Source organism: Daphnia magna, linkage group LG7, assembly GCF_020631705.1.
Source record: "Daphnia magna isolate NIES linkage group LG7, ASM2063170v1.1, whole genome shotgun sequence".
Lineage (NCBI taxonomy): Eukaryota > Metazoa > Arthropoda > Branchiopoda > Diplostraca > Daphniidae > Daphnia > Daphnia magna.
The window spans coordinates 10,834,605-10,861,381 of NC_059188.1; the positions used below are offsets into that span (position 1 = coordinate 10,834,605).

Here is a 26,777-nt window from a genome sequence, read left to right on the forward strand (position 1 = left end):
CTTTTTTTTCTTCTTCTTCTTCTTTGTTTTTTTAAAGGTTTTTGTATGTGTCTCTTTTTCTTTCACTTGGATGTATACGAGATCGAGAAAGTTGTGGGACGACACACGTCACCGCACAGCGCGTGCAACATGCGCATTTGTATCATGTGTTTCTCTTTCTCTATATGAAACGGAAAAAAACAAAATGGAGGATCACAGAGTGAGAAAGAGGAACTCCCATTTTTACTACTGTGTACAAATATGGATATTGTAACAGTCCTTTGGTTGGGAACACTATGCGGTAGGTTGTCTGCAAGAAGATCCGTTTCACCGGAATCGAGTCCAGAGATACAAAAAAGAAAATCAACAAAAATTAAACCAAAAAATTTTTTTTTATGGTAATAAATTATCATATGGGAAAAGCCTTTCTCCTCCAGACCACCGAAAATGTTATAATCAACACAAAACCGGATTTTTTTTTTCTTCCTTTACTCGGAAACCCACGAGGGCGGCCTGTTTGCTGCGATTGATTGATGTTTTTTTAGTTTTATTTTTTTCTCAAAAGGGGAAAAAAGTGGAAATTTTTTAATTGTATTGAAATGACAAGCGTCTAGCGGTGGCTTTTCAAATCTAAACCTTTTTATACAATTTCATTTTTGTTTGTTGGTTACTTGCGCATTGAAACTTCTTTCTCTCTGCGCATTACTTACCGAAAGATGTCAAACTATCAAAAGTCTGTTTCAGCAAATAGTACGAGAGATTAGAAGAAAAAAAAAAGAGACGCGAAATAACAAAACGTTTGTTTGATGCAATTATTTGTTTTCCACTTGGTTATACAACAACAGGAGAAATATACACAAATTGTTTGTACAAATATATATAATATATGTAGTAGAATAATATGCTTTTCTTTTCTTTTTCAAGCAATTTTTCATTTAATCATTTGCAATTAAACTTTTTTTTTTTTTTTTTTTTGTTTGTTTTATAATTCAGGGCCACGGAAAAATTGTTCAATGCTTTATCCTACTGTGCATACGGGCGATGGAAAAATAAGAGACAAATCGATTTGATATAATTTTGTAGATGCAGTAGCAGTAAAGAACGAGGGAAAAATAAGAAACGGAGGGATTAGACTGGTGAATTTAAGTTTTGCAACGGTTTCTGTGTAGAGAGAGAGAGAGAGAGAGGAAGAGAAAAGTCGCGTTTGTTTCCCGGTTGAATTGCCTCACATCCCTGAGATTACATAAAGTGATCTAATCCCGACAAGGCGATGTTTTGATGATGAACGGCGTAGTTCCAACTTGACGAAATGTGTTGGAGTTTTAAGAGATTGGAAATTATGACAACTCGAGAGACAGAGAAACAAAGGGAGACACAATTGGGATGTGGAGCAAGAAGTGACAGGAGTGGCGTTTTTTTTTAGATATTTTTGTTTTTGTTTTGTGGAGACTTGCGAGATACTCTGACCTCCAATGGTCAAAGTAATCAAACGTTCTTGCCTCCCATTCTCTCTCTGTGACAAGAGAACAATGACTATATGGCCAGGCAGACCTTCAAGGCCAGAAGGAAGGTAAAAAGTGAAAGAAAACAGAGTAACAACTTGCAAGTACGTTGGGGATGGGTGGACAAATAATTTGGAGGGGTTATAGATTGGGAGAGAGAATGACGGGATAATATTTTGTTTTAAAAATGGAAAGAAAACAAGGTCTGATTGACTTGCGTGACAAGTTTTTTGCAGACTTGATGAGGAAGGGACTTTGACTTGAATGAAAGGGTGACGGCATTCAGACTCAACATGCATGCAAAGGCAAAATCTACACGAGAAACTAATTTTGTTTAAAAGTGTGACAACAGAAAGATCAACAATCATAACTTTGGATCACGTTATATATCTATAACATCCTCCTCAATTTGTAAATATCATTCTGGAAAAAAAAAGGAGGACAAAGAGTTGAGGGAAAAGGTAAACCATTTTTGAACGAGTCGCGAGTGAGCCAACAGGGGAGAGAGACGGACAACCAACAAAACAGGAAAGAAGAAGGTCAAAGATAATAGTGTCTGTCAAACCGTATCCAATCATCGTGCGTTTTCCGTTCGACTAGCTGGTACTCTTCGATGATAATTCGCCGACGTTTTTTGTTTGTTTTTTTTTCATTGGGAGAAGCAAATCTCTTCGATGCATATATAAATTTAATGTTTGTGTTTCTCAGATGGTGGCTTTTTCTTCAACAAGCACTTTTTTCCACTTTGGTTATTCTTTTTGCGTCCAAAATAGAACAAAACCACCAAGGACCATTGTTTGTTGTGTTGTTTTTTTTAAGCTCACTACAATGCCATCTGGCGATTGTGATTGGAATCCTTTCGCACTTGTAGACATCTAGCGGCCAGTTTCCACAACAATTAGAACGGGAGTCAGTTTGCCGGATAAAAAGGATCGGGATTGAAAACGTTGAACAGGATGCCGAAGAGCGTGCACGCAGCGTAGACGCCCAGAGCCACCCACCAAATGAGCTGTTCGTGCAGTTTTTGTTCAAAATTCTTCAAAACAAGAAGACCGATCGTCAGGCCGGCCAAAGCACCCGTTAAATGAGCCACGTAAGAGACGGGCGGGCCTATTTGCTCGGCAGCGTAGCGGTCATAGATGGCGAATCCAACGTCAGCGCTTGCTACATTTTCGAAAATAGAAAAAAGAAATGAACAATTGTGATCTCAAAAAATGTCTAATCATTTTTCAAAAACTCACCGACTATGAAAATTCCGATCAATCGAACGATTCCGAATTCCATATTGTTATAGTTCTGAAAAAGAAACAAAAGGACATGAAAACAAACGGTAAACATCCATTTTTCTATTGTCACAAGAACATTCTTTCTTGCTCAACCCAGCGGTTCATGTAACGTACCAGCAAAACATTGGCCAAATGGGCGGCCAGTAAAGCGTAGACACCACCAGAAGCACCGACCAGGTAAACGTCCGTGTCGAACACAGATGTCCCCAACGAACCTGTCATTGAAATAAAGCAAAAGAAAAAGAGAGAGAAAATGTTATTTTTCTGTTACAAAAACGGTGTCGTGTTTCTTTTTTTTTGTTTATAAAAGAAAAAGAAAAAAAAACTTACCGGCCAAGACACCAGCCATGTAAACGGCTCCTATTCTCATAGATCCGTGGACCATTTCGAGCGGTAGGCCGACCAGGACTTGAACCAACAAGTTGAACAGTAAATGTAACCACCTTTATTTATTTTGTTCGTAATTAACAAAAGAAGGATTAGTTTGTTTTTATTTCATGATCATTTCAGAATGAAGTAAAAAAAAAAAAATGGTGTGAATGAATTTACCCAGCGTGTAGGACCATGTAGAGAAGAAACCTCCAGATTTCGCCCCGTTTGTCTGGCCGGTAGATGAAAACGGAATTGATGGGCACGGGACCGGACGGGTTGATCTCTCCCATTACCACCGTATAATAAGTGAAGAAGCCCAACTGTAAATCACAAAGAAAAGAAAAGAAAAAAAAAAAGGGTTTTTTTTTTTAAAGGTGTCCATCATTTTTCCTCAAGTCATCGCCGAATTATAAATCAAAAGATAAGCGGATGATGAACGTTTTACACACCCGGGTGTTAAATTTAGAAAGAAAAAAAGAAAAAAACGTCAGCTTTTCTAAACACAAGAGAGAAAAAAAAAAACATAAAATAAAATTCTTGACGATGTAAAAGAGAAGAATGGTCGGTTTAAAAAGCTTCCGAAGTCCCGCAAAAAATTAAAAAAAAAAAAATAAAAATAAAAATGGTTTCGTTATTTTTGTTGTACCCTCCTCTTCTAGTTCTTCTCTCTCATTTCCACAACAGACAGCTGGTCGATATGTTTCGACAAGAGCTCTCCTTGTGCTCTCCTTGTTACGGTCGGCTCCCAATTAGCTCTCTAATCGCCGCCGCCGCTCGGCCCCGACAGGTGGCCAGTAACAGTTTCATTTCATTTCATTTTTTTTTTTTTGTTTCTCCTTTAATACATTTTAATTCTTTTTTTTCCTCTTAAACTTAACAAGCAAAACGAGTCTGTCTCTCGCTATTTTGTACATGCAATTCACTTGTTGGATGGCTAGAACGCGAGAAAAAACTGTTGGAAAAACAAGACCATACGACAACAATAGAAGAAAAAGGCCGATGTTGGACCTCCCTCATCGTTAAGACACCTTTTCTTTTTCTAGTTTAATTTTTCTTTTTCATTTGTAGAAAGAAATCGAGCTGTGTCTCTACCCAGCCAGAAAGACGAGAGAAGCGTAGATAACATATATACACACACACAGCAATAGAATTCTTTTCAAAATCAAATAAAAAATAATAATCATAATAAATATTAGGCAAGGTTTCTCTGGGGTTCGAGTTCTTTATTATTTTCAATGCATTTGTTCTTTCTTATTTATTTTTGCTCCCATTTTAAATTTTTTTATATTCTTTTTCTGTGTTACTCGAATTTCATGCCGCCGTTTTTCAATAAAAAAAAAACGGAAAATATGACGAATCGTTGCAAAGCCACGTAACCGTCACGACGATTAACTTTTGCTTTCCTTTCAACATTTTTCGTTTAGGGAGTGGGGGACAAATCGAAAAGGAAAAAGAGATGGGCGAGGCCAGCAAATACAAGTCCCAATAACCAACAGGAGGCGATACGCTATAGCGGTACAAATTAAATAAAAGGCTAATGCAACACCCCCAGAAAAGAGCCTTAACCTTAAAAAAAACCCACCGAAAACAAAAAGATAATAATAAAATAACACACAAGAAGAAGAAGAAGGTAAAATTGATGATATGGTATAAGAAAAAAAAATAAAAAATAAATAAATAAAAAGGTTTTGGCGCGCGCCAGAACGTTCCCCGCTTGCTGTTGGGTCCGCTTTGCCCCCTCTTTTACTCAAGAAACTGTAGCCCTGTAGCCTATCAAACGTGTAATTAAATACAAGTAAAAAGAAAGAAGAAGATCCTTTTTCACCCCGACAAAACCCAGCTTGCCATCTGACGGCAGGCCGCGTGCCAATCTGTTACCTTTTCATTTGGGGGGTTTCAACCCCTCATTTCACCCACCTCCTTCAATAATTATTTGAAAAAACAAAAAAGAAATACATACACTATTTTTTTCTGTTGCTTGTTCTGTATGTACACACACACACACATTCCAAAATTTCAAAAAATAAAAAAAAAATAAAAAATATGTACCGGTCAGCCGTCTGCTACCTGTCAGAAACCTTCAACAACCTTCGCCCCCCTCTTTTTTTTTCCGGATATGAGACTATAAGGTGGTGTACTCTCTTTTGCTTCAGGTAGTAATGGCACATAGGGCTTCCCTATTTTCATTTATTTGATATACATTTTTTTTTTGTAACACTAAAAATTCTTTTCCTCTCTATTGAAATCCCCCCCCCCACCATTTTTTATTTTTTTATTCCATAAATGTACACACACACACACATAACTTTGTGTGTGTGGTAGTGTGAAGCAGAGGGGAGAAAAGATCTACTACATCATTTTTTGGGTTTTTTTCGCTTTTAAATTCTTTCATTTAGTTGCGTTATTACAAGCAGAGGGGGTGACATATCCGTCCGCGTGTCACCGCATACGTAACAAGAGTGGTTTTGTGTATGCGCGGGTGTAGTGCGAGGGTGGTGTAGGGGGAAGAAGAAGAAGAAGGAAAAAAAGAAAATGTTAAGCATCCGATTTCACCGTGTCCCGCGCGCTAAACGTACAAAATATGTCACCCAGGATTTTTTAGAAAAACATTTGACGACTCGTCAACACAACATGATGAAGAGAAAACACGACCCCCTCAAAAAAGAAAAAAGAATGTGAAAAAAAAGATGGCTCTTGTTATTCTATGCACGTTTTTTGTTTGTCCTAATTGATTGGGTTCTTAATTCAACCTTCAATTGACCGGTTAAGTCAATTTAACCCTGAGGGCGCATTAGTCGATTATGCAAGTGGGAAGATAAAAGATTCTAATAAAAATTTAAAAAAAAAATGAATGGGATTGATTAATATTTTTTGTATATCCGTATTATCCGGTATGAAAATCCGGTTTGCAGTGCCTTTGTGTGGGGGGGAGAAACGAAGTTGAAACGCAACTCAGCGAATCCTTAGGAAAACTAACGCTGATGTGTGCATAGTAAATGAGTTCCCTAAACCCCGATGTTCTTCTACATTACATCGAGAGGGTGGCAGTAGACTGATCAAGTGGCAAAAAAAAAAAGAAAAAAGAAGAGCTTAAACCCGGATTAGAACACATGTAATGTCTTGTCCTGTGATTTAGAGTTTGTTTTCCTTCACCCTACCCCTACACCTACACCCTGAAGTATTGCAATCGATCGGTTGGCTCTTCTCCAGCGTTCTAAAAATAAAAAAATAAATGAATTGCCCTTAAAAAAATGTTCCCACCCGAAATGTGTGTAACACTCATTAAAAAATGTGTGTTAAGAGCCTACACCAAAAAGCAAAAACATCAACACACACAAAAAAGGAAACAGCGGGAGGCGCCCGCTGCGGAGAAACCGGTTCCAGGTGTCAACAACAGCGTCGGCATCCTTCACTTTTAAAAAGAACATTTGTAATTTTCTATTCCAAGTTTAGAAAATTAAACATTCAAAAATAGACTTGGTAACTAGGCACGTTCCATTGCATCCGTCAAACGTCTATCTGCTTTTTTGTCTCCCCTCTATAATTTTAGGTGTAACTCTATCGCAATCAAAAACCGATAACAAAAGATTTTTTTTTTTTTAACAAGAAAAAGAAAAGAGAGAGATCTCCACTTTCTGATTAGAGTTCCAGCAGCTGAACAGGGCGGGCCGAGTGTAGGAGAAAAATAATAAAAAAATAGAAAAATGTTCGGTGTGGTCTTCTTTTCTTTTTCAAGTGAAAACACGTGCCATCCGGTCTTGTTATAGAGATGCGCTTGCCCCAGAAGACAAGACAAATAGAAATGAGGGGCCGTGCATATAAATGGATGATGTAATTCTAGATGTTTTCATTCTACTCGCAAAAAAAAAAAAAAAAAACAGCCGCCACAAATTTGAGAAAGAAAAAAAAAGGAAAAACAAATCCCCTATTCATTTTTTTTTTTTTGTCTTTCTGAATGACTCGAACATTTTGTTGTGGAAGAAGAAACTGAGAACACCACACGATGCGGGTGAATGGGCTTCTATCTACACGCACGACATGCAACGGATTTTCCCTTTCCCGCTCCCTGAAAGCGATAAAGAAAGAGGGGGGGGGGGGGAATACCAGAATCTACAAGAATCGCTTTCATCGAAATTCAAAATTGATCGCAATCGATTGGGCCGGTTTAGTGGGTAAAACAAAACAAAAAACGCATGTCGTGAGTCACGGTCGATGTTTCTTATTTATTATGATGGGAATAATAAAAAAAAGGGAAAGAATTCTCAAAACTGACCTCAACGAGCGTGATGAAGATGATGAAGAGGGGCGGTGGACAGCACGAATAACGGTCGGCGTAATATTTGCGCTCCCGATCGTCCGTCAGGAACTCGTCGGCAATCACCTTCACCATTCTGCGTTTTCCCGTTGATGAAATTTAAAGACGGAATAAAATTTAAAAAAAAATATTAATAAAAGAGTTTTGATTGAAATGTTCTTAAGATTAAATTTTAAAAAAATAAATTAAAAGAGCTACTGATTTATTTTTTCAAATCCAATGCCACCTCCCCGCTGTGCTTTAACTTTGTTTTGTTGGCCATTGAATTTGAATTTTTTTTTTTGATTGACACATGGACAGATTCGTCACTGGGGGGCCCTTAAAGGGTGTCATACTGTGTGGCATTTCATTAGCAGCCCTGTCCTCCAATCACACGCACTATAATCTACATTGTACTCGTATAGCCCTGAGACGATTTAAATTTTGTTTTATTTTTTACTGCCATGATGATAATCCTCTTTGTCTTGTTAATCCCCTTGTACGCATCCAATCACTAACCACCCAACACAATGGAAATCGAGAGCAAAGAAAGCACATTCCCCGATATGTTTTTTTAATCTACGTAGGAGAGCCAATGCACAAGGAGAAAGAAAGTGGAAAATCAAAAAAAAAAAAGCGATGCTGTACCTTTGAAAGAGAGTGGGTGGCTGTAGGAGCAGGTGAAAATCGTTTTCGCTGCACACTTGACGGTCGCGGTGATGCACGGCGCACTTGAAACTCCGGCTACGCTTCCCGCTCATCTGTCGAAACGAAATAAACAACAACATCAAAAAAACATTCAAATCAAAACATTTCGAAAACTAGCGGCAAGGTCGATGTGTTGGTTACATAATGGGAAAAATGAGGTCAAATGAGGTCAATGATGCAACCCGAAAAAGAAAAAAAAAAATGGGGCCATTTACGTAACTCTTCCTCCGATTGCAGAGGTGGAGAGAGAGAGAGAGAAAAAGATCAAATTGAAGACGGGCGTGGTTCTTTTGCTTCATTTTTAACGACGTGTTTGCTTGTTCAAGGTGCACAATAATGTCAATTATTGTGCACGATGGAAAGGAGAGAAGAGCGGGAGTCCCCCCCCCTGCCCCTTGGTGATCCCACAAACGGTCCAAAAACAAAAATTTGAATAAAAATAGACACAGAAAATGACCGGCGGAAGTGACGCTTGATAGAACCGCTGCTTCTCATTCAGTTCGTTCGGGATTTTTTTCCTTTCTCTACACATAAAACACACCACGAAAAAGGAAGATAGAAAATAAAAATAACATCGAAAAATATTTATTTGAAAAAAAAAATAAAATTGCAGTTTCCGGAATGGGAATGGGTTAGACCGGGAGAGAATCTCACGGTGTATTATAATGCCGTTTGGAATGTGTCCTCCCCAAAGCCCCCCCAAAAAAAAAACGAGAAACACATTCGTGACAATCAAAAAAAAAAAAAAAGTCCTGACATAAAACAAGATTTCATCAAACGTAAATGAAATAAACAACTAACCAGACGTTTAGAATCCAATGGGAAGTGAAAACATGTTCGCAAAACGATTGGAAAATGTGTTGTGTTTTTGGGTTTTTTTTTTTTATATTTCTGGTGGAAATCCGCACGCACAACACCGAAACAAATTTCACGTCTGTCGACGATGGGGGTATAAACTGGTTGGCGTTCACAAGTGGACACCCTCTCCCCCCCCCAGCAAATGATAATGAAAAAATAATTGGAAACAAAAATATTGGTGAAAACGACCTGGCTTAGGCGGCGGCCGCCACGACACTGAAGTAAGAGTGGCAAAGGTGTAGGGAGCTTATAGTTTTCTTCCCTTTCTGTGCGTCCAAGGGTGGAGGGGGGGGAGGGAGGGGTGTGTACACACACAGAGTGCTAGGGAAGCAGCAAACTCCAGCACAATATCCAACACACACACACACACAGAGAGAGAGAGTCTAGTACTGTGAAAAGGGGCGCTCCTCCTTTCATCAGGCTCCTCCTACTTTTCTTTTTTTAACACACACACACACGGCAAACGATGGCCAATCGCTGCTATCTGTCCCCGGTGTGTTTGGACGTTAAGAAATGAACTTTGCTCGACCCTTTCGTCTTTTAACACCGTTTGCGCATGGAACATCAAAGATTTCCTTGTGTGTGTGTGATGGAAAAAAGCACAAGGGGAAAGCCAGCAGCCGAAATGTACACACACACACACACACAGAGAAAAGAAAATGATGGGAAATCATTTCAAAAGAGAAGATAAAGATAAGACTAATCGATTTTCGGAATGATGATCCGCCTCTTCCAGTCTCTCTCTCTTTTTTTTTACTGGAACGTATTTCATTTTCAAAGAATAAGAAAATCTAAATCAATTCTATTTTCATGATGAGATCACAACGCGTGACTATTGGGTGCGCCCCCCCCCCCTCCTTTTTCTTTCTTGAAAAAAAAAAAAATAATTCTTGAATTTTGATGTTCCCTTAAAAAAATCAAACCAAAATGTGCTTGATTGATTTAACGGATGGGACTGGCATTGTTGACACTTGAACTCTTTGATTTTCTTTCGACAATGGGTGCGCCAGAGGTTAAGGAGGTTCAACAGGAAGAAGAGAAACGTCTTTGCTTCTTGTATGACTACTACACTGGAGACAATTGGTGGAGGGAGCGCGCAAGACGTCCTCCTTCCTTCCTTCCCCCCCACACACACACACATACAAAGTTCCGGAAATGGAGAAACACAACATTCTTTTGTTTCAGTTCCTCTATCCTCCCCCACACTCACACACACACACATACAGAAAAAATCTTTTTGGGAGCACGTTCTGTCGTTTAAACATTGGAGCAGAGCTACTTTTCAATGTCTGTCAAGATGAGACGAGTTGGTGCGTATTGTTTTGTTCCAAAATTCAAAGAGAAAAAAAAAAAAACTGCATCGAATCGGGGGAGGGGGGGAGGGCAGACAATCTTTTGTTTCATTTTCATTTTCATTTTTTTGAACTTTGAGAACGTGACGACGATTCAAGCCAACAATCAAGCATTAAGACTCCAGTGTTCCAGGAAGGCCAGACATTTTCTATCGTCATTAAAAAAAAAAAAAATGAACAACATTTTTGAATTCGGCCCTTTTTTTTTTTCTTTTATTTAGGAGGCATGTGTTTTTCTTCAGCGAAGCCTGTCGAGTAAATTAGTAACAGACTATCGAACCGGAGAAGGTCGACGACGACGGACGATACGTACAACAACAACAACAACACAAAAAAGAGCAGGTGGAAACAAGAAAACAACGGGGGGGAAGAAGGCGGCGGCGCTCGGCCAGTGGCCGTCGTCGCCCGGCACCTTCTAATACATAAAACGCAACACAAACAACTAGACGGACACGCTCCGATGCGCTTCACCGACTCTGCGCACGCGCCCCATTTCCCTTTTTTTTTTCTTTTTGTTTTGTTACACTTTTTTTTTTTTTGACTTCATCAACGTCTAAAAAAAGGTAAAAATGTTGGCTGGATATTTGTGGGTGTGTGAAGAAAAATGCGCCTCGTCACACAACAACAACAACGTCCCTTAAAAATGTAGTTTCATTTTGTGTTGGGCTGGCCTTTTTGAATGGAGATTGAGATAACGGCTGCCATCTCGCTTTTTAACACGACGCTTCGACAGCTCCCGATGAATCCAACATTTTCGAGGAAAAAAAAAAATATCAACAACAACAACAAAAATTGCATATTTTGTTGTCTGTTTTCTGTTTTTTTTCCTGGTTTGTTTTAAAGAGATCGCGATTAGATCATCTTAACGAGGTTTTTGCATGAGCAAAATAGTCCCTACGTGGGCGATATGCAATGATGGATCATCTTCGACCCGATACACAAACAAATTTACCTGCATCGAAAAAAAAAGAGGAGGCAGGAAAAACAAAAAAAAAACTCGCATATTTTCCGTTGTCTTCCTCTTTTCTATTTTGTTTTTTAAAATTTCTAATCAACGAAACGAGAAAGAAAAAAAAAATGGGAAGGGAGAGCAGAAATGGTCAGTGAAAGAACAGGTGAGCGGATGTGGCCATCTCAAGCCGTGCGGATCGCCGGACCAAAAAACCACCGGCCCATTCCACCTGCTTTCCCCCCGTGTAACACAAGTCCAACGCGCGTTACAATTTGTGTGTGTACCATACGAACGCGCGCCTGTCCAATTGTTTCCCTTTTTTTGGGTTATTTTTGAATCACACATACAACGAGACAAGGAGGGGAGGGAAACCTAGAAAGAAACGCTATTTATGTGCAGACACAGACGGTTTAAATTCACATTCCCGACGAACTTTGATAAGTTTCAAGGTGTATAGAAACACTTGAAAGATATTAACTTTTGAAACGTCGAAAAAAAAAAGAACAAAAGAAAAACGGGGGGAAAGGGTTGATTTAATTATTCAATCAGATAACAAATGCTCGTTTTTTTCTAGCGGAAAAAAGGCAAACAAGAATTTGGGAATTTTCGGTTTAGTGACAACAACAACAACAACAAACTGGACATGGAAACAGAAGCCACGCAATGGCTTCTGGAAACCTTTGATGTTCTACATTTAAGATGATAGTTATATATAATATAACATCTATCCATTTCCTTTCTTCTTTCCTCATCCTCATTTTTTAAATGTTCGTTTCTGTCGTGAGACTGAACAAAACAAAAAGATGACGAGAGCATAAAGGAGAGCGCTACTGAATCGCCGATGAGAGAGAGAGCCGATAGGCTAATGAAAGCCCCTTCTGAAAAAAACCAAACAAAAAGGGCTAACGAAACGATCCAATTATCGAGGAATTCGTTGCGCGTTAAATAATTCATTAACTGACCCCCCCCTCTCTCATCGAAAAAAAATAAAAGACAAAAAGCCCGACCGACTTGCTGATGATTGTGTCGACCTACCGCACAATACCATTTTCTTTTCCATCTCCAATAATGATGAGCACGTCTGTTTTGTTTTTTAAAACTTGCAACTAATAACATAATACACAACGTTTCTTACTTGTTTGTCTGCCTACCTAGTGATGCTGTTTGCGTGTTTGATTTTTGAGGACTCGAAGCTGGAGCGGCTCATTAGGCAGCTAAAAAGGGCGGAGTAAAAGAGAGGGGGGGTTGTTTTTTTTTTTTCAATGAATAATTCATCGTCGGCAAACAAAAGAAGACGATTCAACTATCGTTTCGAAAGAAAGAAAAAAGGGGGCTAAAGTACTATTAGGCCTACAACAACTACCTCGACAACACACAAAGTCTACACACACACACACATCAAGGTATACACGCAGCTCCTTGGGCGGGGCAATGAACATTTTTTTTTTGGGGCCTCAACTTAAACACAGAGGAAGATAAAAAAAAAAAAGGGCAGCCAACGGGGGCAAAGTCGATCGAGCTGGACGGATGGGATCCGCCTTATATTTATAGGTGAAACATCTTTCTCTCTTCTGCTGTGGTATATAGCAAGTAGAAGAAGTCGTAGACCCCCCGCATTGCATGTCAACTGTACCTTTTTTTTTGTTGTTGGGGGCCCCCCTTTTTTTTTCTTTCCAAACAGAAAATACAATTTGAAAAACATTCCAATCGTTGAAAACCCCCAGATCGTCAGGTGGGGCAAAAAGTCTGCAACAAAAGGGGAAAAAAAAAAATATAAAAACCTTTGACAGTTCTACAACTTCTTCTGTGCAGCCATTTCCACATGTGTTGTGTATAGATGCAGAAAATTGTACCGGCTACTCCCTCCACTAACTGTATAGACCCCCCTCATGAAAAAAAAAAAGGAAATTTTATTTTAAATAATGTACGTTTACTATATGGGATTTGGTAAATGTATTGATAATGTCGTATATACTGTCCACACCTGGGGGATACGCTTCTTCTTTGAGGTACACACAGACACACGGAGGAGGGTGAAAGGTAATAAGAGGGCGCGGTCGGCTGAGAATCGCGTTCAATAGAGGCGAAGAAATGCGTGGCATTTTGAATGAAAGTATCTAACAATTCGACCATGCCCTTTATTGGTTCAACAACAATTCGGCACAGCTCGTTACCATGACGATATGCCGCCCCTATTCAATCAATTCATTAGTCCACCCATCGGATCTTTGAAAAAAGAAAAGGAAAATGTTTCTGTTTCCTTTTAGATCTCTCTATTTTCATCGATGAGGTACGTTGACGACTGGGGTGGTCGACTACCTTTCTTCTTCTTTCCTTTGAATATACACACACACGAGTAACACACGTTGGGGGTAGATTGGACTTGTAAAATACCTGGAACAACTTTCTTCTTTCCCTTTTTTTTTTTTTGTTTGTATTTTTTATTATTTCGGAGTTTTGCTATTTCTGTTGATGTGTACCTTAACTCGGCGTGTACATGTACACTATAAAATGTACATCTTCATTTTTATTTTTTAACAACTGGCCACAATTCTGCCGCTCGTGTTTCAATAGTCGCACCGAAAGAAGAAAAGATCCATCAAAAAATAGTCGCAGCAAATTGGGTCGGTCTTCTTCTCTCGTTTGCACCTTTAAAAGGTTCCAAAAAAGAAAAAAAGGGAAAGAAACAACGGGATCGACATAAAAATAAAGTTCATTTACGGGTCTTTTTTTTTTTTATGGCTTTCAAACAGAAAAAAGAAAAAAACTTTCCATTTCGGACCCTGAAAGCCAATAACCTATACAATTAGTCTTTACATTTGTTTAAAGCGCGTGCTGTTGTTCGTGCAACATTTCGGGCAGGAGGCAGGATAGCGGCCGGTTCGTTCGTCGAAATCAAACTTCAAATATTTGAAAGATAAAATCAAGAGCGACGTCAGTTTGTCAGTCCAACTATTTGCTTTTGAAAAGGAAAAAAAACAAAAAAAAATGAAACAGGAAGAAAGATGAGTGTTACTTCCGTTTGTTTCTCTCATGTCATTGCGAAATGGACAACAATAGAAGAATTTTTTTGTTTTTTTTCGTGAGGGGAGAGAGTTCGGTTCCCCCCTCGTGCAAAAGTTTGAAACACCTGACTCGTTACATATCCGGTTTTTATTTATTAAATACCCTACCAAAAAAAAAAAAATGAAGAAGACCGGATGGAACTACGCTTTTACATTTCTTTTAATTTTTTCATATTTCTGTGGGAGGGGGCTAAATATCTATTGTCCCTCATGTCCGCCTGTCCAGCAAATAACGCATATTTAGCCCATATATATACAGTTGTGTGTCGCAGTGACTGTGCCAAATATAGAGCGGTGTGTGTGGGAAAGATCAGATAAAAAAATAAATCAAAATGAGCAAATTGGGTGTAGGCTCTTTCTTCTTTTCAAACGCTTCACACAAACTTGAAGAAAGAAAAAAAGATAAAAATAAAAATCGGACGTGCCAATCCTTCTAGCCAGAAGCTCTGATCATCGGAGATTTTCTCTTTCATGTCGCCCCCCATCAGCTTCCCCATCTACCGCCAACACACACACACACAAAAAAAACGGATCCATTAGTAGCGGACATATGGCCCCATCATATCTATTGTTGTTTTCCAGAGACGTGATCTGGTGATCCCACACACATACTTTCAACATCAGATTTCTTCAACTAGAAAAAGAAAATTGAATAGCATTTATGTAAAAAAAAAAAAAAAAAAGGGATTTTTGGGTTTAAATCATTTTTTTTTTTAATAATATTCTTTTTGATCTATGGTTAAAAGATTTTCAGTGATCTGTGGCAGTTGGAGGGATAATCTGATTGCCCTCTCTTAAACTATTTAGACTTGGCCTTTTTTTTTTTTTATTATTTGGCTGTGTACTTTTCTTTCTTGTGTGATTTATTTGTCCAGAAAAAAAAAAAAAAAAATCCAAGAAAGGGAAACATTCCAAAGCGGATTATAGCGAGATATGGACTGGAACTTTTGCTGCATGCAAAAGAGGGTACCCCTTAAGGCCTCTGCGTATTCACGTCGAGCACGTCCCGACCATTTTGGACCAAAAAAAAACTATTCAAAGAAAGAAGTGACAGAGTAAGCGGACGACAACTGAACGTAAGGCCAATTCTCTTATTTATTTATATATTATTCTTTATACTATATTTTTTTTTTCGCGCAAAGGACTTGTTTATAAGAGGGGAACTAAATAAGAGACGGAAAAAAGAAAGGCCCGGCCGTGCGGGATGAAGAAAAGGGGCCTAGTCTCTTCTTTTTTTTCTTAACAACACAAGGTATTTATTATGATCAGAACCATCGTAAAATTTTAGTGGGGTTAAACGTTTAAAAAAAGAAAAAGAAATTTAGGGGAGGAGCTTTCTCTAAATGGTTTTATTGACTGTGTTTTTACCATGTCAATCTTTACTCTTTTGTTTTGTTTTCTTAAGAAATAACATTTCACGTCATTTAAAGATGATGGCAAAAGAAAAGAAAAAAATGTACCTTTTGAATAGCCATCAAGTTCAAGATAATTAAGTGCTAACTATTGTGTATATATGGCCAGACGTGTGTGGAGGAGGAAAGAGTCTTTCGCTATCCGGAAATGGTCGAAAAAAGTTTGTAATTGGAGCGCCAGGATTCACGTGACCTCATGTGTGTGTGTGTGTGGACAGCCGGTCTATTTGACTCTCTATCCTGTGTTTTACACACACATATGTTGGAGTGAGAGTTTGCTGTAAGACATAAGGATATTGGGCAGTTGGAAGGGCACAAGGAAATAAGGGCCGCTCTTCCTACATCTTCTTCAGCTTCCTACTTCCTGGTCGCTTGTGTCAATTTCATTGCCGCCCATTCTTTTTCATTTTCCCTCTTCTTACACACACATTTGGAAACACCCTTATCGCTCTCCCCACACACACACACACACGCTAACTTGTACAAAACACATGCACGAGCCAAATGGAGGGGGGCAAAGGGACTTCCGCGTTTGCGAACGGACGAGAAAAAATGTTGGCCATTGCCTTTGTGTTTCCTTTAGGGAAATGACGACGACGTCGAAGGCGCAAAACTTATGGCTTTTGTACTCTACTAAAAACTAGTTCACCAGTGACGTAATTGGCTCATTAAAACAACGCCCACCCTAGTCGTCCACGTTGCCTGTCGAACTCGTAAATTTCGATTCCAACAAAGCGAAAAGACGGGCGGAAAAGAGTTTCTTTTTTTTGCCCGTTTGCGAAGGAATTCGAACCTCCCCACATTTACGTAAAATCCCCTCCCCTTTTTTCTTAAAAACGTATTACGTACAAAGTTCCGACATTATATTGAAAAGTCCCAAATATTTTATGAGTTTGGAAATGAAAATATTTTCTTGCCTATTTACTCTCTCCAAAACCCCCAAAAAAAAAAAAAAAGAATAAAGAAGAGCGTTGCACGCGAGCCTTGTTGACAAAATGTTCAACCAAACAATCACAAGAACCGGACTCTTTTTTTTTTTTCGGGCTCTTCTATTACACACCCGCAACAACAACATGATACAAAAAAAAAAAATGAATTCGATGGTCTCCCCTTCCGTCATAAAAAAGTTCGTTCGTGTCCGTTGTAAAATGAAGGGGGGGATGACATTTTGTCAATGAATGGATGAAATCTACAATGTCCTTTTTTTCATTCATTTTTATGTTTGTCCTTTTCCCAACTATACCTTTCCAATATTTGAATTGCCGTTTAAAAGAATGGTGTACGGTCACGGTATGGTTTGGTTCATTTTATTTCCCTCCCTCCTCCTTTTTATGTGTTATATGTACTAGCGTACGCATACACTATAATTTAAACCCCCCCCCCAATTCATCAAATATTTAGAGGCTGGATGTGGCACACACAATTTTTTCTGAATGGGGTACCATGTTTTTCAAAGGGGGACGTATATATAACACATTTTCGAAAGAGGCTGCGGTTCATTAAGTGTCACCATAGTGACGTCAAGTACCAGAGAAAGAAAGAAAAAGGGCGTGCCCCCTTTTTGCCATGTTCAACTCGACTAACGACGCCATTTATATTACACACTACACTGAAGATTTTTTTTTTTTTAAAACTCCGAGATGTGAGGGGGAACCCACTAGTTCCGGTCTCCCCCCTCTATCCCCCCTATAGGAATAACAAAAATAATATTCAAATATTATTTCGTCAATAGGACACACACAAATAAAGAAAAAGAAACATTTTCGGGTTGAATTGAGAGAAATAGAAAATCCACACGTTCGTACAGCTGTGAATTCTTCAACCATTCGCTATAGGTCAACAATAATAGTCGGAGAAAGAGAGAGAGAGAGAGAAAAATGTACATATAAATATAGAAATAACACCGGGACCCAAAAGGAAGGTCCACTTTTGGATCCGGAGCAGCAGCAGCCGCAAGTAAAGGGGGGAGTTTGTGTGTGTCCCTTGTTGACACACGCGCGGCGCGAGCGGACACATGTGGCCACTTTCACTTTTGTGCCTTTTGTTTTGGCAACCCAATGAAGATTTTTCTGGAAATAACCTTTTGCACCCTCTGAAAAAAAAAAAGAAACCTCCCTAAAAATATATCGTTTTTTTTTAAGGAGGGGGGGCTCTTTTGGTCCCACAATACCAAACATATTAGCACCGGCCTCCGAAACCCCCCCTTTCCTGCCGTTCTTTCATTCGTCCGCGAAAAACAAGCGCGACACATGCCGCGCTATTTTTGAGTGAGGCCAATCCCCCCCAATTTCTTACAATCTGCTGGCCGTTCCATCAACTCGTTAACGCTCAAAATTATTATTATCGCCCCCTCCTATTAGCCGATTTCAGCGCAAACGGAGAGCAGTTGACGACGGAGAGTATTGCGAATGCACACGAAAACAAGTGGGTACACATCAAATGCTATTTTTAGGTCCTTTCGATTACGTAACATTGAACCCCCCCACCCATCCCCTGGTCCTGGGTTATTTGTAAGAGGAGGGATGTCATCGTCATTGAATAATCATAGCAAAATGGCCAATAGGTAAACAATGGGGAATTGATTGACAGAGAGGAGAAGAGAAAAAAAAGGGATAGTGATGGACGGGAGCAACAACTTTTCCGACATCCGTCACGCGATGCAGTGATGGATGATTGGTGCGTGCGGACGGACGGGTCCGCGAGGGTGGTGAAGTTTGGAGAAGAAGAAAAGGGAGGGGATTTCAAGTCTCGCTAGCGTTTTTGAATTATTAATAAAGAGAGAGAGAGAGAATGGGCCAATGGCGTGATGCTGGTCGGGTGATGAATGTCAACGCCATCTTTGATCGAGTATCCACAACTTGTGGATCAATCAATCAATCAATCAATCAATTGGAGAGACGGGAATATTTTTGTTTTGTTTTGAAAAAAAAAAGAGGAAAAAGGGATGGGAAAATAATCATAAATAAATTCACGTCCACTCACCACATTGACAAAGTCCTGGAAGGTGATGGCCGATGTTCGATATTCTGATGTGCGACTGGGTCGGTCGCCGTGGTGACCACTGCAGCCGCTCTTGTTGTCCTCTTCCTGGTCGTTGTCCAGTTGTTGTTGCAGGTGAAATTTCTCCTCCAGCTGCTGGATCTTGTGCGGCTCAATATGTTGACGAAATTCAGGCGACCGCAATGCCCGGCCGAAATCCTCCCACGGAATCTCTCCGAAACCTTCCGGATCGAACTGCAGACAACGAATGAATTTTGGCTCTTGTTATTATTATTTAATACGCCCACACACACACACACACACAGACACAATGATGATGAGAAATGGCTAACGATCCAAGACGGACTAAAAGAAAAAAAAAAAAAAAATCTTTTCTTTTAATGAATGTGTCCGATCTCTCTTCCTCTATACCAACTCAATATACCGGAACCCCTTGCGGGAATGCCTGTTTTTTTTTTCCGTCCTCAGAAACACAAATCATATCCGGCTTACGTTTGCTTTTCCTATATTACTTGTTTCAAACGATGTCCATTTTCTTTTCTTTTTTTTTTCCCGCGCCCCCCCCCCCCTGTCCAACGATAATCTTCAAACCGCTCCTGTCACGCGTTGTTGAACTCGTTAAACGAACCTTCCTCTTTCTCTCAAGGAAACGGCAAAAAAGCACACAGTAAAAGACGCTGGTGCGTGAACTATATTAGAAAACGTCTAGCCAACAAGTCGGGCACACACACACACACAAAAAAAAACAGAGAGAGAGAGAAGTCCAGCTATAGATACCGTAGGTTTGTTTCGCTCATTATCAGCCTATTCTCATGGAAAATTCCGTTGAAATGCGTTAGAAATTCCAGTTTTCTCGACAGTTGGGTTTTTTTTTTCATTTCTTTTCTTTTGATGAGAAAGTGAAATCAATTTTTTTTTTTTTTCACAATAGAAGAGGGAAAAAAAAAATATAGATGCACAATTCAGAGAGGGAGAAGGAAAATAAAAAGTGGAGCGGTCATCGGAGAAGGTTTCGGATAACAAACAAAAATGGAGAACGTGGGAAATGTTTCAAGCAAAAATCGAAATACGGAATAGACCCGTTGTAAAACGTTACACAACCTCATTACTTTTTTTTTTTTTTTTGCTGTTGTTGTTGTTGTTCAAAGTGAAGAAAATGTTTGATTAAACAAAACCGTGTAGAATGTGTACCTGTTCTGGTGTAATAAAGTTTAAACGGATAATCCCTCGGAGGGAAAGAATTTTGTTCTATAGGGACGCAATATATGCGGGTCAATCGCGCACTGTTCAAAACGAGGATGAAAACAACAACAAAAAAAACAAAAAACGATCGGGGAGGTGTTTCTTTTTTTTTTTTGAAAATCCCGCGGACCTTTTGTGAAAACACGTCCGGCGGACGGCAACGTTAGCGGGCGACTGGAGCGACGTTAGTCCTTATACAACGTAGTTGTTAGTCCACGGTGGGACGATGTTACGAAAGGGGGGGATTTTTTTATTTTATTTTGATTTTGAAATTGATGGGAATCATGTCATTTTCAATATCTAAACTTTCTGTCTTGCTAAGCCTACAACCCCCCCCCCTCCGTGGGATTCGATCGTTTAATCGATAACGTCATCGACGAAAAGAGAGGGGAACATAAAAAAAATTCACTTGTTGAATTTGGTTATTAAAAAGAAATAAGATAATTAGATTTCCTCCCCAATGTGGACAAGCTTGAAAAATGAATCCCTGCCATGATTAATACAAGGCCTTTCAATTTATACACACAAACACGCAAAAGTTGTTGCCTTTTTTTTTTTTTTTTAGATTTTCACGGAGGCCACTGGACGAAACTTGGGTGCCGCTAAAAAAAAAAAAAAAAAAAAACTTGTGTCTCGCAAAGCGGCCAAGCGAATCCGGTGAATGGCCGGATGCGGTTTTCTATTCCGTTCCATCGTCTTTTCTCCGGCACTTGATGTGTGTTGTTATTATTCTATACGTATCGACTGAATGCCTGAGCGCGCGCGCGCACACACGCACTTCGTTTCTCTGCATTTTTTTTTATTTATTTTTTACTGATGACCATTACAAAATACACACGTTACAGGGATTCCCAGATTGATCATCCGTTACAGCCCGTTTTTCTTTTTCAAAGTCTCTTTCCTTTCTCACATGACGTCACCTGGTTTTGAATGGACGAATTGGCTAATGCATTTGTTTCTGAATTGGAAAGGTAAAAATATGCCCAGTGACATTCCGATTGACCAGGTGCAATCGCTTTCTCCACAAATCCACACACGCCCCCCCGTCTTATAGCATTCGCCGTGTTTCCTTCTCTTCTTTTTCTCTTTTCTCCGTGTAAAAACATTTTATCGATAGGCGATAAATCATCCGGCCACAGGCTAACCAATTTGGCAGCACGTGGGCTTTCCCTGGACATACTGAACAAACTTATGGCCATGCCTACTGAATGGTCAACAATAAAAATATCTGCCAACACCCAACTGTTCTGCATGCAGGGCCACACAAAAATGGAACAAAATAAAAAAAATTTTTTTTTATCAGAAAAACCTTTGACCCTATTCTTCGTGGCTTTGAATAGAACTGCGGAAACCTTAACCGATGCGACAATAGGGTTATTCATTTTTATATTTATTATATTTTTATTTTTCCCCATTGATCGGAACGAGGGGGCCCTGTCGACGCGCGAGACAAAAGACGCTCCCCACTTTTTCTTTATTCCTGAACGACGACCGCCGACGCTTTTTTTTCTTTTTCGTTTTGTTCTCCAGCGCGTTTGTTAAGTTATGGGATCCCTCACCCTCGCTTACCCAAAAGAAAATCGGCCTATTTTTCTGCCAGAAAATCTTTTCTCATGGGCACAACGGACGCGAGCCGTTGATTTCATTGGTAGCTAATAAAGGCAACGCTTAATCCGTACACGAATTTTTACGAACAAAAATATGTTTTAAAAAAAAATGGCCGTTTCTCTTACCTGGTCGAACAGCTGGCGCCATTTCTGCGAGAGAGATAAAAAAGAAAGAGAATAAAAGAAATAGATTAGCATCAATTAACAAGTTGTTTGGCCATTCTTCAACTACAAAACCGCCAACGAAAGTGACTAAACATGGAACAACAAAGCATCGTCCGATATGACAATAGGCAATCATTTAAGAAAATATGAAACGCATGAAATATGCGAGTTACGTGGAATGAGAATCTATTACAGTAGCTTTGCAATAACAAAATGTTACGCCACTAATTTTTTTGTTTTTTGTTTTTTTGTGGGAGGTTCTTTTCCAAATATGAGCCTGAGAAAATCGGAAAAAAGGAGGATAAAAAAACTTGGGAAGAAAAATTTGAATGCCGAAACGGATGGCAAAGATGGAATGTGTCTCGTTATATTTATACACTCTAGTGACGAGGTCGTACGTATTTTTTTTTATCTTCTGTGTCTTCGGGTCGGTCAAAAGGACGGAGAATCACACGAGAAGAGCAGCAGCAGCAGCAGCAGCAGCAAAAAAAAATGTTAAAAATAGGAGGTAAAAAGGATGGCCAGAGCTTATGGTATAAAGGAAGACTAAAGAGTCACACACACACAAAAAAGAAAAGGGAATTTTCAAAGCGTGATACTATTCCGCCGCAGCGGCAAAAGCAAGGACGGTATAAAGAAGCTTCTATATAGAGGAAAGTAAGCAGCTACTATGATACCGATAAGGAACCTTGGCGGTCATTCATCACGAGCTCGTATGCTGGATAGTGACTGGCTTGTCACTAATTTGTCCACTTCGTCAGCTCGCCAAGTCATTTTTTGTTCCCCATTTCTTGCGTGTGTTGGTATATTTTGAAAATGGTGGGAGAGTCAAGGACTGAGAACCCCCCGATGGAGAAAAAAAAAAAAATTAATGAAAATAAAACAAAAAAGAATACGGGATGGGTCATCAGTCAATCTGGGGGAAAGAAAAAGAAAACGGGTCGCGCCCGGCATTCCGGACGGGCCGACATTTTCCCATGGAATATCAAAAGAAAGGCAAGGAGGACAATTCCCGGGACGGAAAAGACAGCGCGACATACTCCTATATGGGAGCCACAGACAGAGAGCTACCACTAACTACTACCGAATAAGACTCACGTGAAAAATAAACCAAAAAGAAGACAAGGACAGGGGAATTACACAAGGAGAAAAAAAAATGAGCGACCCAGAAAAATTCTTTGCCTCATGAGAAAATTAAAGATTCAAACGTTTTTAAGGAACAAGAGAGAAAGAGAGAGACTCTCGTGAATGTGTGTTTTCCTTTTAGGAAAAGAAGGGAATGTCGCCCATCAGCAATGTGTGCGTGACAGCTCATCAAATTCTTCCGAGATCGAAATGTACAGATAAATTAGTGTTACTATTTGGGTTTAGGTAGTTTCGCCCTGCTAGTAGCCTCTTTCACCGCTAGATGGCATTGGTTACTATATCTAACGTTAGATGGCGCCACATGTCGGCGAAACATTTCGCAAAAAAAGGAAAAGTGACTGAACACGAACAAAGCTTCGTTAAATCATCCATTCATAAACAGACCACAGCTGTTTCCATGTCTGAGAAACGTCTGAATAATTCATCAAATCCCTATTGAAAGCGAGGAAAATCTCATTCTAAAGAACCATTTATTTTATTTTTTTGCTTGTGTTTTCCTTTTTCTCTTCTCGCTTCCGTCCTGTTTTCTCCGCACATATTCCGGGAAAGAACCACCACAATGTCGTGTCTAAATCGCTTTGAAAGTTCACTTGAATGTTGTACAACAAAAGACGGTCTTAGGTAGAAGAAAAAAAAATTTGTAAAAAGAAAAATAATAAAATAAGAAGGGCGTGTTGTGTTGTGTCAGCGTTGCTTAATGGACTGGAGAAGGATAAAGAGGGGTAAAAAAAAAAATTTTAAAAAATGAGGATCGAAGGAGCGAATGAAGGATGAAAAAAAAAAGTGAGTGGATTTTCCTTGTTCAAGACCGCGATGTATAAAAAAAAGGAAGCGAGTCGGAGCGCTGTATGCGTGTGCGGTCGGAGTTCACGCCGACCATTCCCTTATTTATATCTTTTATGTGAATGTCTCGCTGAGAAACGACCAGAAGAGGGGTGGACGCATTGTTACGGGACAACAAACAGCTTGTTATTTATCTCGACCGACGCCCAGCAGCCAAACAGAAAGAGTCCCGAGAAAATGACGTTGCTGATTTTTTTTTCTTCATTCTTAACCTTTAACGACACCACCATCCGCACCCATAGCACATCGATCACATTATTTAAAAAAAAAAAAATAATAATAATAATAAAAATGTCGATACGTTCGATCTGAGGGCAAAATGCAAATTTAAAAGAACTTACGTCAGTTAATAGTTGCCTTTTCTGTTCGTAATCATCGTCCTCTTCGTCATCGTCTGATGCTACCATCGAAATAGCTTCAAGCTGTTGGGCTCCATAACGGCTGATCCTTCGGTTATTGGTGATCGGTAATGATGAACGGTGCTCCGGTGAAGCGATCAGAGTGGCCGCATCATTGGTAGTCGACACGGAGCCAGGAGACGATGGCATATCGTACGAGACGGGCGTTTCAACCACCACCATTCTGCCTTCCGCATCTTCTTCACCATCCGTCAAGATCCTTCGATTGTTGGGCCGTATCGGCCACGACAGACGCATGGCTTTTCCTTCCCCCACTTCCTCTTGCTGTAAGAAATAATCAAAGTCAATTGAGATGGTCCCACCAAAAAATAATTCCTCTCAATCAACAATGCATCATACCAGACGGGAAGCTGTTACGTTTAGCTCTCTCTCTTATGTTCCCTACAGAATATAGAGGGACTGTGCCTATAACCCGATAAGCACGAGTACAAAAATGGCTGCCAAAAACATACACATAAAAAAAAAAAAAACTCGTTCGAGCAAACACACACTGTGTCTCGCATATACAGTACAAACAGGCACATACACGTAGTATATTTACTGAAGAAATGAGATTATATGCCCCGCATGAAAGTATCCAATATCTTTTTCGGCTCCCCTCTCTAACTCGTTTTTGTTTCTTTCCCTTTTTGATACGTTTCAATATATATTTCTGTTTTTATTATTATTAAATAGAATCCCCAAGAGGCAATCGGCTTTCACGCAACACGGCGTTCTCCCTCAACACAGATAGCATATACTTAACGAAATGGAGAAAGAAAAACTTGTTTAAGTTGCGCGTTCCCCCGCTTTTTCTAATGGAATCACAACTCGACTGTGTGACTAAAGCTCATCAAAGATTTGATTGCTATTACGCTGACGACATCATGCATCTTTCACCCTATGTACGTCAACAACTGTCTCTTTGACTACTTTACGAAATTAAATCGATATACAGCACCTTTTGGGAACCAAGTTCTTTTTGGGAGGCACACATTGACTATGTGCACGTTAACTGTCGATCGTTTTCTCGTATAGCCTTATCTCGTTTTTTCGTGACAAACCGTTCGGGTACCCCGAGAGCCTGCAAGGGAGGATTCCGGAACGGTTACGTAAATACCCAGAGGCAAATTTGTTTTTGTTTTTACAGGTGAAGAACTTCTTTTGTATTTTTTTAAAGCCCTCGAGCTGGACTGTTTTTTTGTTGTTTTTTAAATACACAAATTAAAGGCTGGAGGGAAAGATATCGAATTTGGCGTGTTTCAACGGTAGCTATCGATTGATAAAGGAAGCCTCCTGATAGGCAGCAATTCAATTAGAAGTTCAAGCGCCTCAGCCATTAAGCGCCTTACGGCGACATTTGAACAACTTCTCCGTGTTTATTATGCATGTATTCTATTATTTACTTCACTTTTTTTTGTGCTGTCGTTTGAAAATAGAATCACTAGTACACGGACCGCAAGAGCCAAACTCTTGAAAAGTCGTACAACGAAGGGAAAGAAAACGAGAAAAATTAATGCCATCACGTTTCTTTAGAATCGATTGGATTCTAAAAACTGTGTTTCCTATTGCGACATCATTAAACCGAAAGAACTTGTGGCAAAGAAGATTGAGTGCCATTTCAAGTGGATGAACGCCACGTTCCACAAGCATGGATGGCCATTAAAAGAAACTTGACGAAGTGCTAGCAACAACAAGTAAAAGTTTACGTAGTTAATCAAACGGGCATGTGTCATCAGTCTTAATTAAGCCTTGCTATTCGTGTGCTATGCCACCATAATAGACTGTGCACAAATTACACATCAATAGACCAAGTTATTTAGTGAAAAAAAAGAACTTACTTTTGTGTGTGTACGCTGGCGGAAAGGAATTCACTGGTACGACTGAAGTAAAAAGAAACGAAAATGGAGGGAACGGCCATACACACCCGAACTTCCGGTGTAATCAAGTCGACACACACGAGCGATTGTTTCGTTGGCACTCGACAAAGTTCGTCAGCAACGTGCGTGATTCACCACGAAACGAAGAAGAAAAAAACAAATTCTAATGAAAGGACTTTAATGGCAGTGAGGGGGGAAGAAGAAAAGCATGGGGCACCACACGACGACGTTGCTCGACGCAACCACATGCCACGCCGTCGCAAAACAAACTGAACTGTTGGCGCATGGGAAAGAAGAACTTTCCCTCCGATTGTACACACACACACACGCACCAAACGATGGAAACGAAAAAATATATATATATTTACGAAAAAAGAAAAGACGACGTCCCGCAGGGCGAACTAGTGAAGCACCTCCTATTTTTCGGCACGTTCAACGTGTGTTTTTTGTTATTCGATGGGTTCGTTGACATGAGGCGAGTTCGGCCATTATTGAAACTTGGACAATGAGCTTTTGCATTGAACATGGGGTAACTTTTTGTTTAAAAAAGTTGATTCGAGTTACGAGGTATCATCACATATTCAATAGAATACTCTGGATTACAACTGAGGCACGTGGCAGTCAGGCAACGAGGAACAGCGAACTGAGAGTGGGGGAGGAAAGTTAACCCCCTTCCAACGTCACTTCCAATATCGCCCCCCACCCCCAATGCCATA

The 26,777-nt window shown here is 39.7% G+C and overlaps 1 protein-coding gene across 2 annotated transcripts; it reads right to left on the reverse strand.

The window, feature by feature from the left end:
* Positions 1 to 777: 777 nt before the first annotated feature.
* Positions 778 to 26,712, reverse strand: LOC123474581 (rhomboid-related protein 2-like). Of its 2 annotated transcripts, XM_045176827.1 has the most exons (11): positions 26,023 to 26,711; positions 24,125 to 24,466; positions 21,756 to 21,779; positions 18,763 to 19,014; positions 8,082 to 8,194; positions 7,413 to 7,530; positions 3,317 to 3,459; positions 3,098 to 3,210; positions 2,882 to 2,982; positions 2,723 to 2,777; positions 778 to 2,645 (listed from the first exon to the last, which is right to left on the reverse strand). In XM_045176827.1, exons 2-11 carry the CDS (start codon positions 24,437 to 24,439, stop codon positions 2,392 to 2,394), a joined length of 1,488 nt encoding a protein of 495 aa, XP_045032762.1. In that variant the 5' UTR covers positions 24,440 to 24,466; positions 26,023 to 26,711; the 3' UTR covers positions 778 to 2,391. The 2 variants fall into 2 exon arrangements, with proteins under 2 accessions (XP_045032762.1, XP_045032763.1); XM_045176828.1 differs by lacking the exon at positions 21,756 to 21,779 and having other exon boundaries at positions 26,023 to 26,712.
* Positions 26,713 to 26,777: the final 65 nt, after the last annotated feature.